Raw genomic sequence first — 12,943 nt, forward strand, 5'->3', positions numbered from 1 at the left:
ATTTTGGAAATTTTTCATCATACCAAAAGGAAGCCCTGTACCCATTAGCAGTCACTCCCCATTTCCCCCTTCCCCCAGCTCCTGGTAACCACTAATCTACTTTCTAGGTCTATGAATTTACCTATTCTGAACATTATATAAACAAATCATATAGTATATTGCCTTTTGTGGCTTTCACTTAGCATTATGTTTTCATAGTTCATCCATGTCGTGGCATATTATCAGTACTTCATTACTTTTTATGGCTAAATAAGGTTCCATTGTATGGATATACCACATTTGTTTATCCCTGTATCAGTTAATGGACATTGGGTTTTTTTTTTTATTGTTTAGCTGTTATGAATAATGTTACTAGAAACGTGTAATTTTTTTGTGGCTATGTACTTTCAGTTCTCTTGAGTATATATCATATTTTATATTTTCAAATAGTCTGGGGTCTTTTATCTTTTAATTAGACCCTCTATTCAGTTCCACTGCTCAGTGTTTTAATTGTTGGAGCTTAATGAAATCTTACTATTTCACAGTGCTAGTGTCCTCTGCCCCTGCCAGCTTGTTATTTTTCTTTCTATTTTTAAAGAAAAAATTTGTAACTTCTGTTTTGTTTTGCTGTTCAGTTGAACTTTAATGACATTTTTTAGGTACCGCCTCCCTCCAGAAATAATTCTGTCGAGATTTTGATCAGGATCCTTTTTATTTTTTATTTTATCTTTTAATTAATTAATTATTTATTTTTAAATTTTGTTTTATTAGTTTCAAGTCTATAGTACATTGGTTAGACATTTATATAGTTTATAAAACGATCCTCCTAATTGCTTTTTCTCTTCTCTGGCTTTCCACCTAGTCATTACATTAATGCTAACTGCATTCCCTATGCCGTGCTCCCCATCCTCATGACCATCTATCAACTACTAATTTGTACTTCTTTAACCCTTCACCCCATTCTCGCAGCCCCTCAACCCCCCTCCCCTCTGACTGCTCCCAGATTGTCTTCTATATTTGTGAGTCTGTTTTTGATTAGTTTGTTCTGTTTGTTCCTTGGATTCCACATATAAGTGAAAACATATGGTATTTATCTTTCTCTGACTTATTTCACTCAGCATAATAACCTCTAGGTCCATCCATGGATCAGGATCCTTTTTAAATTAAATTAGTTTATTTAATGTTTTAAAATGAAGAATTATTTATATATGTCCTTCACTGAAATATATTTTCCACATTAATTAAATGTTTTATTAATATCGAGGATCAAAGAATTAAATACTTGATTTTTCCTCTTATTTAGAAGCATATAGAAATTTTCTCTAATTTTTCACTAACTAAAAAATTTATAGGATTATACTTTTGTTTTTCCATTTTATATAAATTGGTATGCTTAATCAATTAATTAATTAATTTTTTAAGTTAATTAATTTGTTTTTATGGTGACACCGGTCAACAAATCCAATAAGTTTCAGCTGTACATTTTAACAGTAAGGCATATATATATTTACACCATGTGTTTACCTCCCATAGTTAGGTTTCTTTCTGTCACCACATATTTGACCCCTTTAACCCCATCTACCTCCCCTCTCCCCCCTCACTCCTCCCCTCTGGTAACCACTAATCTGTTGTCCATGTCCATGAGTCTCTGTTTGTTTGTCTTGTTCATTTGTTGCTTTTAGGTTTATATCTCACCTATAAATGATACCATGTGATTTTCAACTTTTTGTGTCTGGCTTATTTCGCTTTGCAAAATTGATATGCTTATTTAAATTGAACTATTAATGGTATTTTGTTGAGTGTCTGGAAATTTAATATTCACGATAATTACATTTTCTTTCAAGGTGTGGCAGATTGTGTCTTGGCTCTTGGGTTTGAGGTGATGATGAAGGGATCTCTTGCAGTGCAGGTGAGTCTCATTTACTATTATTTTGGGGTTGTTATGACACTGTGAGAAAACTTTGCCCATCAGACTTCCATAAATAACACCTGTTAATAAGCAACATAAAACATAATTTGACACAGTTATTAAATGAGCTGTTATAACCCAAAAGCTGAAAGGTGAGATCGTTTATGTATGCATGGATTCTTGAGGTCGGGTTATTGAATTTGAGATTGACTTATCTATTTAATTTGAAAGTCATTTATTCATTCATTCAAACATTAATTCCATCTAACAACTTGAAAAGAATAACTTATGGGAATTTTTTTTCTGGTAATGGCAAACCAAGTTATTTGAACCAGTTCTCCTGCTGATGACAACCAGAACATTTGAATAGAATATAAAGCAAATATCCTAAAAGCATCAAAGAGCTAACAATAGAGAAGAATTGCAGGTGAATTCCAGAAAATTAAGATCAGCATTTGAAGGTGCTTTTGCCTTGAAGGGCTTTGCTGATCAGGAAAATGTTAGCTTTAATTTTGATTGCCCCCTATAATGAAGAGGAAAGTAGTCAAATCTCACATCCTCCCAAGATGAGAAGTTTAATATCCACTCCCTATATTAAACTGGGTTGCTGTTTAATAAATGGTGTTCTCTTCGGATAAGGGTGAACCCAAAGTAAAACTTCTGCCCTCACTTACATCCTATTTCCCCAACTTTCATGTGATTATGAGGAGAATTGCCTTGGTACTGAGAACAAGGGAGAAAAAAAGAGAAGGGAAAACAAACAAACAAACTAGAAGAACTTTTCACTGAGAATTAATAAACAACAGGCTATCCATCATGTGAGATTGCTGCCAAAATTCTCTTTACCTGTGTGGTCAAAGAAACCTCAAACGATGAATTGAGTCTAAATTGGTACCAGAATGGTAGGAACCTAGGCACTTAACAGAAGCAAATGCAAATTTTCTTTTGGAGGAAAGCATCTTTCCTCTAGGCTTTGAGAACTCTTCAGATTTTGCAAGGACATGCAGTCAAAGAAAATGAAGCATTAAAGAGACAAGGTATCATAATTGAGAACCAGGAGAAAGAGGCACAGTAAAAAGTGATTTTTGAAGACTTTAGAAACTGGATTTATTGGACATAGATTTAAACATGCTTACTATGTTTAAAGAAATTAAAAGACAAGCTTGGAAATATCTTACGGGTATAGGAAACTGCAAAAAGAGGTATTACAGGCCTGAATAAAAAAAACACTGATAGAATTTATAGAAAAGAAAAATAAAATAATTAAAAATTTGAAAGATAGGTTTGATAGCAGATATCAGACATGACTAAAAAGAGAATTAACAAAACTGGACTAGATTAAAAGTAATTATTTAGAGTATACTACAGAGAGAAAAAAGATGGAAAATTGGCAAGAAGTTAAGATATATGGAGGATAGTGTCCTAAGGTATAATAAATGTTTAATTGGAAATACTGGAGAAAAAATGGTGAAGGAAAATAGGGCCTAGATATTTTGTTTATCTTTTGCAAAAAAACAGCTCCTAGTTTCATTAATCTTTTCTATTTTTTTCAATCTTTATTTCATTTATTTCCATTCTGATCTTTGCTAATTCCTTCCTTCTACTAACTTTAAGCTTTGTTCTTAATTTTCTAGTTCCTTGAGGTATAAAGTTAGGTTGTTTATTTGAGATCATTCTTATTTCTTAATGTAGGCACTTACTGCTGTGAACTTCCCTCTTACAACTGCTTTTGCTGTATTCCATTAGTTTTGGTAATGTTATGTTTCCATTTTCATTTGTCTTAAGATATTTTTTGATTTTTCTTTTAATTTTTCTGACACAGTTGTTTAGTAGCATATTAATCTCCACATACAGTGTTTGTAAATTTTCCAGTTTTCTTTTATAATTGATTTCTAGTTTTATACCATTGTGGTTGGAAAAGTTGCTTGATAAGATTTCAGTCTTCTTAAATATATTGACTTGTTTTGTGGCCTAATACATAGTCTTTTCTAGAGAACGTTTCCTGTGCACTTGAGAAGAATGTATATTCTGTTGTTTTTGGATGGAATGTTCTGTGTATGTCTCTTAAGGTCATCTGATTTAACATGTTGTTTAAGACCGATGTTTGATTGCTTTTTATTTTCTGTCTGAATGACCTATCCATTAATGAAAGTGGGATATTAAAGTCCTCTACTATTGTATTGCTGTCTATTTCTCTCTTGTCCGTTAATTTTTGCTCTATATATTTAGGTGCTCCTGTGTTGGGTGCATAATATTTACAAGTGTTATATCCTCTTGTTGGAGTGACCCCTCTATCATTATATAATGACCTTCTTTGTCTTTTATTACAGTCTTTGTTTTAAAGTCTATTTGTCTGATATAACTATAGTTACCCCAGCTTTCTTTTGGTTTCCATTTACATGGAATATTTTTTTCCATCTCTTTACTTTCAGTTGGTGTGTGTCCTTATGTCTGAAGTGAATCTTTTATAGGCAGCATTTGGATGAGTATTGTTTTTTTGTCCATATAGCCACTTTGTATCTTTTGATTGAAGAATTTAGTCTATTTACATTTAAAGTAATTATTGATAGGTATGTACTTATTACCATTTTGTTAATTGTTTTCTGGCTGTTTTTGTAGGGCACAGACATAATTGAAGAGATAATGGCTACTAATTTTCTTTCCTTTTCTTTTCTTTTCTTTTTTTAATGTCTACAGCATTTGGTATTCCTAGGTGGTCTTCCATCCAAGTACTAACCAGGCCCGATCCTGCTTAGCTTCCGAGATCAGACGAGATCAGGCATGTTCAGGGTGGCATGGCGTAGACTGACTACTAATTTTCTTAAACTGGCAAAGGACATTAATCTACAGGTTGAAAAATCCCAGTGAATCTAAAGTAGGATAAATAAGAAGAAACCAATACATAGACTTGTCACAGTGAAACTGCAAAACAAAGCAGAACAAAAACAATACAAAAATAGAATAGTGAGGTGAATATTAGTATTTTCTTTGTATAAAGAATAGTACTAGAACAGAAGGTTATAGATATTTGTTTTATATATCTATTTTGAGTTTCATGTCAGCTTTAGAATAATTTTGCATTCTGTTTGTAAAACAATTTAAAATTTTAAAGCAATTTGAAGTAACTTTTAAGTAATTTTTTGACAATGTAAAGACTAAGGGTTTTTGAATTTGATTATCAACATGATTTTAAAGAGTTGTGTTTCAATTTAACCCTATTCATCTTTAAAATATTTCTTGTTTTAGTAATAATCATTTGATCATGGTTCCTACTTTTTACTTTCATTCTTCCAGGTGACAGATAGGTAATTTCTAATATATATTATTCCTCCTTCCCACCCTTACCCCCCCCTTGGGGGAGTGCTTCTTAAATTATATATTTGATTTCTGTTTAAATGAATATCTAGGAATTGATCTCTCTGGTAAATTCAGATTTTTTCTATAGCAGGCACTAAATATAAAATATAATCATTGCTAGAAAATGAGTTGAAGATAACTTTTAGCTTATTTATCTAAGATTATACTATATCTAACTCCTGAGATCAATTTGATTCAATTTTATCAGTTCAAACATTAAAGAACATTTTCCCCAAATTAAGTTAAATACATGCAATAATATCTCTTAGTAATCGTAAGAGTGTCTGGCATATAATAGGTATTCAAATAAACAAGAGCTATTTTCTTTTTCTCTTAGAGAACATTTCAAGAAAGTGGTAGAAATTAGGTTAGGTGTTAAAGATAATTAAGAGATAATAATTATATAAAGTTATCATATAATGAATAAAGATAATTAAAATAAGAATAATTATAGGGAAAATGAGATTTTTCTAGGTATGGGAGAAAACATCATGAACCAAGTAACAGATGTAACAGATGTTGGAGTGAAAAAATTAGTGGACATTAGTCCTGTCCAAAATGTATGTGGTGTCATTTGGTCCACACCAAAAGGTTCTTAAAATTTAGTCCTCTTCAGAATGTCCAATTTGGTCAACAGCGTTGTACTCAACATTCTTGTACATATATCTTTACTTATTCAAGCTATTATTTCTGTTGGATAGATACCTAGAGCAGATGAAGAATTTAGACAATATTTTAGCTAGAGGTGTCCCTGAAGATACTTTATAGATAAAGTGAATCCATGAAACCCCGAGTGAATTATCCATTGACCCAGTAAGTAGTTAGTGATATAACCAAAACTAGATCTTTTAATCCAAATACAAACTTTTTGCTATACTTGAAGAACCTATTATTTTCTCCCTTCTCTTTCATGAGTTTCTTCTCTCCCTGTTTTTTTATGCTTTGTCTTTTCTTCCTTTTTATCTCTCTCTGACATGACTTCTTTTGGGGGGCATTATTCACCCTCCCCTACTCCTATCTGCATCTGCATTTCTCTTTTTTTTTTATTGTTCTTTTTCTTCTCTTCTTTCCTTATTCATTTCTTAACTTCTACAATTTGTAACTGAATTTTTTAAATAAGATTTTAGATTTCTGATTCTAAATTTAAAAATCAGGCGATTGAACAATCTACTTGAATATTACAAAATAACTTGCTGTTTCTGGTTATGGCCCCTAGATGGGTCTCTATAGCAGAGTCCTTAACTTCCCACTTGCTTTGCTGTTAAGCTTTGGTTCTGATTAGTCTTGTGTATTTATTTCCCTTTAGATCATATGTCTTTTCCTTTTTTATGGGTATGCTGCAAACAAAAGTAATAAATCTTTCTTATATAAAGAAGAAATTATTGCTTTGAATTAAGAAGAATACTTGTTCCACTGGGAATGCTCTTCACAACAAACAAATATATATGGGAGAGGCCTAGACACACATGGCTATTAAGCTCTTAAAATGTGGTTAGTAAAATTTAGGAACTGAATTTTAAATTTTATTTATTTTAATTAAAGTTAAACTAATGCTCAGTTCAGTTACTAGAAAACTTTTAAGTATATTTGTAATAATTTGGGGATGTGAATCTACTTTTACAACTGCAAATTTATAAAATATACATATAGATAAAATATTTCTGATGAAAATTAGCATCCAAGTTGAAATGTGTTGTGAGCGTAATGTACACATTGGATTTTGAAAATTTAGTATGAAAAAGAATGCAAAATGTCTCAAGTTTTTATATTTCTTTATGTTGAAATCATAATATTTTGGATATATTGGGTTAAATATTTTCAAATTCTACCTGTTTTTTAATGTGGCTTCTTGAAAATCTATAATTATGTATATGGTTTGCACATTATTTTTTTCTGTACAGACCTGAATGTACCCAAGAAAGGGACTTAAGAGGTGCTGTTCTTATGAGGTGACATGGATCTATGGTTCCTGATGTTGGCAATTCCAACCAGTTGCTTTTACACACCTTAAAATTCATGCATTTAGAGTATAAAGTTCAGTGGGTTTTAGTATATTCACTGAGTTGTGCAACTATGACTACAATCTAATTTGAGACTTTTCAACATCTTAAAAAGATACTCTAAACATATTAGTATTCTTTCACTTTTCCTGCCTACCCCCTAATCTACTTTCTAACTTATGGATTGTCTATTTTGGATATTTCACATAAATGTTATCATACCATATGTGGTCTTTTGTGTCTGGCTTCTTTTACTTAAAAAGTTTTCAAGGTTCTTTTATGTTATAGCATATATCACTACAACGTTCTTTTTTATTGCCAAAAAATATCCCATTGTATGATTATATCATGTTTTGTTTATGCATTCATCAGTTGATGGACCCTTAAGTTGCTTCTGCTTCTTTTGTGAGTAATACTGCCATGAACATTTGTGTACAAGATTTGTGTGGAGATATGTATTCAGTTTTCTTGGGTATATACCTAGGAGCGGAATTGATGGGTCAAATGATAACTCTTTGTTTAACATTTGAACTGCCATACTTTTCCAAATGGCCACACCATTTTACAGTCCTGCCAACAATATATGAGTATTTTAGACTGCTTGAGTTATCATAACAAAATACCATAGACCGTGTGGCTTGAACACCAGAAATTTATTTCTCATGGTTCTGGAGGCTGGGAAGTCCAAGCTATTTGATTCCTGGTAAGGGTTATCTTTGTAACTTACAGATGGCTTGCATCAACCTGTGGCCTTTTCTTTGGTGAGCACATTTTAGGAGTGGGGAGGTAAAGAGGAAGGGATAAATCTCACCTGGTCATGGTGTGTAATCCTTTTTATACGTCGTTGCATTCAATTTGCTAGTAGTTTGTTGATAATTTTTTTCATCATCATAAGAATGAAGCTCCAGCTCTGGGGCAGCAGCTCAGAAAGCCGGAAAGTGCCAGATACATATGGGGAAGAACTGAATTGTCCGGCTTCAGGGCAAGGGCTGGAGGGGCAGCTTTCTCCCAGAGGTGATGGCAGAAGCCATTGTTTCTTTGTTACGTACTCCCCACACCTAGTGTGCAGACACAAGTATGCACCATATCTGAGTCTCCATCAACCTAGCTAACACTATTTGTCCAGTCCTGGTTGTTCCCTGAGGCCTTGCCTAACTTGTGGGCTCACCCAGGCCTCTTCCAGTGGCTTTTTCATACAAATAGCCTGTCCTGGCTCATGTTGCAGACTTTCCTAAAGTCTTCCAAAGTTTTACAAACCTCTAACAAGCAGCATCTGGCCTCAGCATGCCCTGTACCTCTTGCTAAGCAGCCCCAAGTCCTACACTTGCAGCAGCTGGCCATGGTTCACAGCTTAGCCTCTCCCCGGCACCTTCAAGCCAAGCACAAATGGCAGCCATCTGCAAATCACTTTGTAGCTCATATTAAATATATTTTTAAAGTAAGAAAAAAGCCTTATATATTCTCCACATAGTTATCAGTTTTAGTGCTCTTTATTCTTTTATATTGATTAATATTTCTCTCTAGGATCATTTTTCTTCTGCTTTCACTTAGTGCTGGTCTGCTGGTGATGAATTCTCTCAACTTTTGTATATTTTAATAAGTTTTTCTTTACTTTATCTTTGGAAAGATATATTTGGTGGGTACAGAATTTTAGTTTACTATTAATTAAAAATTTTTTTTGGTACTTTAAGAATATTTGTTCACTGTCTTTTGGTTCCATGTTGATTCAATATATTTTTTTCTTTGGTTGTTTTAAAATTTTCTCTTTATCATTGTTTTTTTGCAGTTTTGGTATACCTTGGCATAGTTTATCATGCTTTTTTTTTTTTTTCTGTGGTAGGAGTTTGTTGAAATTCTTGGATAGGTGAATTATAGTTTTCATCAGATTTGGAAAAATGTCAGCCATTATGTCTTAGAGTTTTTTTGTTTTTGTTTTTCCCCCTGAGTTCTCTCTCCCTCCATCTTTTCTTTTCCTGGGACTCCAAGTGTACATTTACCAAACTTCTTAATTGTTGTTCCACAATTCATTGGTGCTTTCTTTATTTTTTTAGTTTTTTTTTCTCTTTATGTTTTATTTTGCTATACCTCCAAGTTTATTAACCTATGCTGCATTACCTAATCTGCTGTCAGTTCCACTTATGTACTTTTCATTTCAAACATTGTATTTTATATATCTAAAAGTTTCATGTTGTTCTTTTTTTTATATTTTCCATATTTTCCTATGTCATGCCCGCGCTTTCTAATATCCTCTTGAACAAATGGAGTATATTTATAGTAACTATCTTAATGTTCTTACCTACTAATGTTATCATTTGCATAATTTCTAGATCTCTTTCTATTGATCGATTGATTAATTCACTCTTTATATGTTGTATTTTTCAGTCACATTTCATGCCTTGTAATTAGTGATTGAATGCTGGACGTTTTACTTCTTTATTTTTTCAGAAATGGATTGATCTTTTTGAGATTTGCTTTTAAGGCATGTTAGGTAGAATCAGAATAGCCTTTATTTTAAGGCTAAACTGGCTTTGCTACTCAGGCAGTATTTTCAGGATTCTGCTGATGCCTCATGTTTTAGGAGACCTTCTCATTGTGGTTTTTAGGAATAAGAACTATTTCCAACCCTGTGGAAGCATTGGGAATTGTTCTGTCTATTTCTTTCTAGGGATTCTTTTTCTCTGATCTCAGTAGTTTTCTTTTACTCTTGCTTTGATCAGACTTACTGGAGACTCAAGTGGAACCCTCTTCGGATCTTCAGAGAGAGACATCTCTCCTCTCTTCTCTCCTCTTCCCTCCTCCTCTTCCCTCCTCTTTCCTCTCCCCTTTCCTACCTTCCCTTCCCCTTTCCCTCTAGTACTCTTCTCTATGAATTATAGATACCTTGGTCTCTCTGAACTCTGAATTCTGTTTCTTCAACTTAGGGAGACTGGTGGACTCTGTGTTACTCCTCCCTACTCTTTCCAGGTAGTAATCTAGGGACAATCATAATGCTTACTTTATTTATTTCCCTTCTCTCAGAGATCTACTAAGCTTTATGTTGTCCATTATCAGAAAACAATATATATTTTGTTCAGATTTTAAGTTGTTTAAGATAGAAGGGTAAATCTGGTTTCTGTAATCCATCATAGCTAGAAGCAGAAGTAGCATATCATTGCTTTCAATATCATTCCTTTTTAACTTACATTTTAACATTTCTATATGTTTTTTATGTTTTAAAAAATTTCTTTTGACAGAATAAATTCCCACCTATGACCATCCAAACACATAATTATATATACTTATTTTTAAGATTTCTGTGTTTAGATATTTCACAAGACCCATTTATCAGCTCATTTGTCTTTATTCTTTGGATTGCCAAGCTGTTTATCATATCTAACTAAATAATTAACTAAATAATTAAAGGAAGTATGCTTCCTTTAAGCATACTTTTTTCTTAATTAAAGAAAATGGCTGAACAGTATTCCCTCTGGAACCCCTTTGTGGACCAAAAAAAAAAAAAAACTTCATTTATTCATTCAACAATTATGGAATGTTTATTATGTGGCAGGAATGTTTATTATATGTTGGGCATTGGGTATACACACTAAAGTATATGAAAGAATTCCTTCCCTTCAGGAATCCATAGTGTAGTAGGTAAACTGACAAGAAACAGCTTTTCCTTTGTAGAACATTTGCAGTGGGAACTGTGTTCTTCTGTTCTGGAACTGTGGAATCAGAGGTGGTTATACTCTCTGAGAATCACTTTATCCTAATCCTAATTCACCTTTTCCCAAACACCCAAGCATGCTCCTGCCTTTGGATCTTTGTTCTTACTGTTCCCTTTGCCTAGGATGCTCCTCTCCTAAGGTTATCCAAATGACTTACTCTTTCACATTTCTGCTAAAGTATTATTTTATCGATGAGACCTCGACTATTGTCTATAAAATAGCACTCATCACCTTCAGTTTTTATTTGAATTTGTATTCAGAATGTTTTTTTCCCTATTGGGGTAAAATTGGTATACAAGATTATATATATTTCAGGTGTACAACATTATATTTTGATATTTGTATACACTACGGGAAGTCTAGTTACCATCCATCAGCATACAGTTGATCCCCTTCACCCCTTTTGCCCTCCCCCAATCCCCTTTCCTTAACCACCAGTCTGTTTTCTTCGTCTATTTATAGCTTGTTTTTATATTCATTTTGTTCATTTGTTTTGTTTTTTAGATTTCACATGTAGGTGAAATCAGGTATTTGTCTTTTCCATTTGACTTATTTCACTTGGCATGATACCTTCAAGGTTCATCCATGTTGTTGCAAATCACAAGATTCCCTTCTTTTTTATAGCTGAATTTTATATGTGTGTGTATATGTACACACACACACACACACACACACACACACACACACACACACACGCATCTTCTTTATTCATTCCTCAGTGAGCACTAAGGTTGTTTTCATATCTTGGCTATTGTAAACAATGTTTTAATTAACAAAGGGGTTCATATATCTTTTCAAATTAGTGTTTTCATATTCTTCAGATAAATACCCAGAAGTAGAATAGCTGGATCATATGGTAGTTCTGTTTTTAATTTTTTGAGGAATCTTCATACAGTTTTCCATAGTGGCAGCCCTAGTTTACATTCCCATCAGCAGTGTGTAAGGATTCCCTTGTCTCCACATTCTCTCCAACACTTACTATTTCTTAGCCATTCTAACAGATATGAAGTGATGTCTCACTGTGGTTTTGATTTGCGTTTCCCTGATAATTAGTGAACATCTTTTCATGAGCCTATTGTCTATCTGTATGTCTTTTTTGGAAAAATACCTGTTCAGATCTTCTGCCCATTTTTTATTTTATTTTTACTTTATTTTTTTTATTTTTTACGCCTACAGCATCTGGTTTTCCTGGGTGGTCTCCCATCCAAGTACTAACCAGGCCCGACCTTGCTTAGTTTCTGAGATCAGATGGGATTGGGCTTGTTCAGGGTAGCATGGCCATAGACTCTCTGCCCATTTTTTAATCTGATTGCTTTTATGTTGTCAAGTTGTGTAAGTTCTTTATGTATTTTGGATTTTGAGCCCTTATTGGATATATCAGTAGGTTGCTTTTTTGTTTTGTCGATGGTTTCCTCCACTGTGCGGAAGCTTTTTAGTTTGATGTAGTCCCATTTATTTATTTTTGCTTTTGTTTCCTTGACTTTGGAGTCACATCCAAAAAAAAAACATTTCTAGGATTGATGTGAAGGAACTTATTGCCTGTGTTTTCTTCTAGGAATTTTATGGTTTCAAGTTTTACATTAAAGTGATTAATCCATTTTGAGTTAATTTTTTTGGTGTAAGATAGTGGTCTAGTTTTGTTCTTTTGCATGTACCTGTCCAGTTTTTCCAGCGCCATTAGTGAAGATTGTGCTTTCCCCATTGTAGTTCTTGGTTCTTTTGTTATAAATTAGTTGTTCATAGATGTGCAGGTTTATTTCTGGGCTCTCAATTCTGTTCCATTGATATATGTGTCTATTTTTATGCCATTACCATACTGTTTTGATTACTATAGCTTTGTAGTATAGTTTGACCAGGGACCACGATACCTCCAGCCTTATTCTTCTTTCTCAAGATTGTTTTGGCTATTCAAGGTCTTTTGTGGTTTCATACAAAGTTTAGAATTATTTGTTATAGTGTGAAAAACATCATTGTGATTTTAAACAGATTGC

General features: G+C 33.1%; 1 protein-coding gene and 2 pseudogenes across 1 annotated transcript in view; 1 reads left to right on the forward strand and 2 right to left on the reverse strand.

Moving 5' to 3' along the window:
* Window positions 1-12,943, forward strand: part of LOC120618727 (non-specific lipid-transfer protein-like) — a 53,864-nt gene that overhangs the window by 13,965 nt on the left and 26,956 nt on the right. Inside the window, exon 5 of the mRNA XM_039882874.1 lies at window positions 1,824-1,888. Within this exon, the coding sequence (XP_039738808.1) occupies window positions 1,824-1,888 (65 nt within the window). The remainder of the gene's footprint in view (window positions 1-1,823; window positions 1,889-12,943) is intronic.
* On the reverse strand, window positions 4,577-4,694 carry LOC120581199 (uncharacterized; annotated as a pseudogene).
* On the reverse strand, window positions 12,120-12,238 carry LOC120581026 (uncharacterized; annotated as a pseudogene).

This window comes from Pteropus medius, unplaced genomic scaffold (assembly GCF_902729225.1).
Source record: "Pteropus medius unplaced genomic scaffold, Ma_sr-lr_union100, whole genome shotgun sequence".
NCBI lineage: Eukaryota > Metazoa > Chordata > Mammalia > Chiroptera > Pteropodidae > Pteropus > Pteropus medius.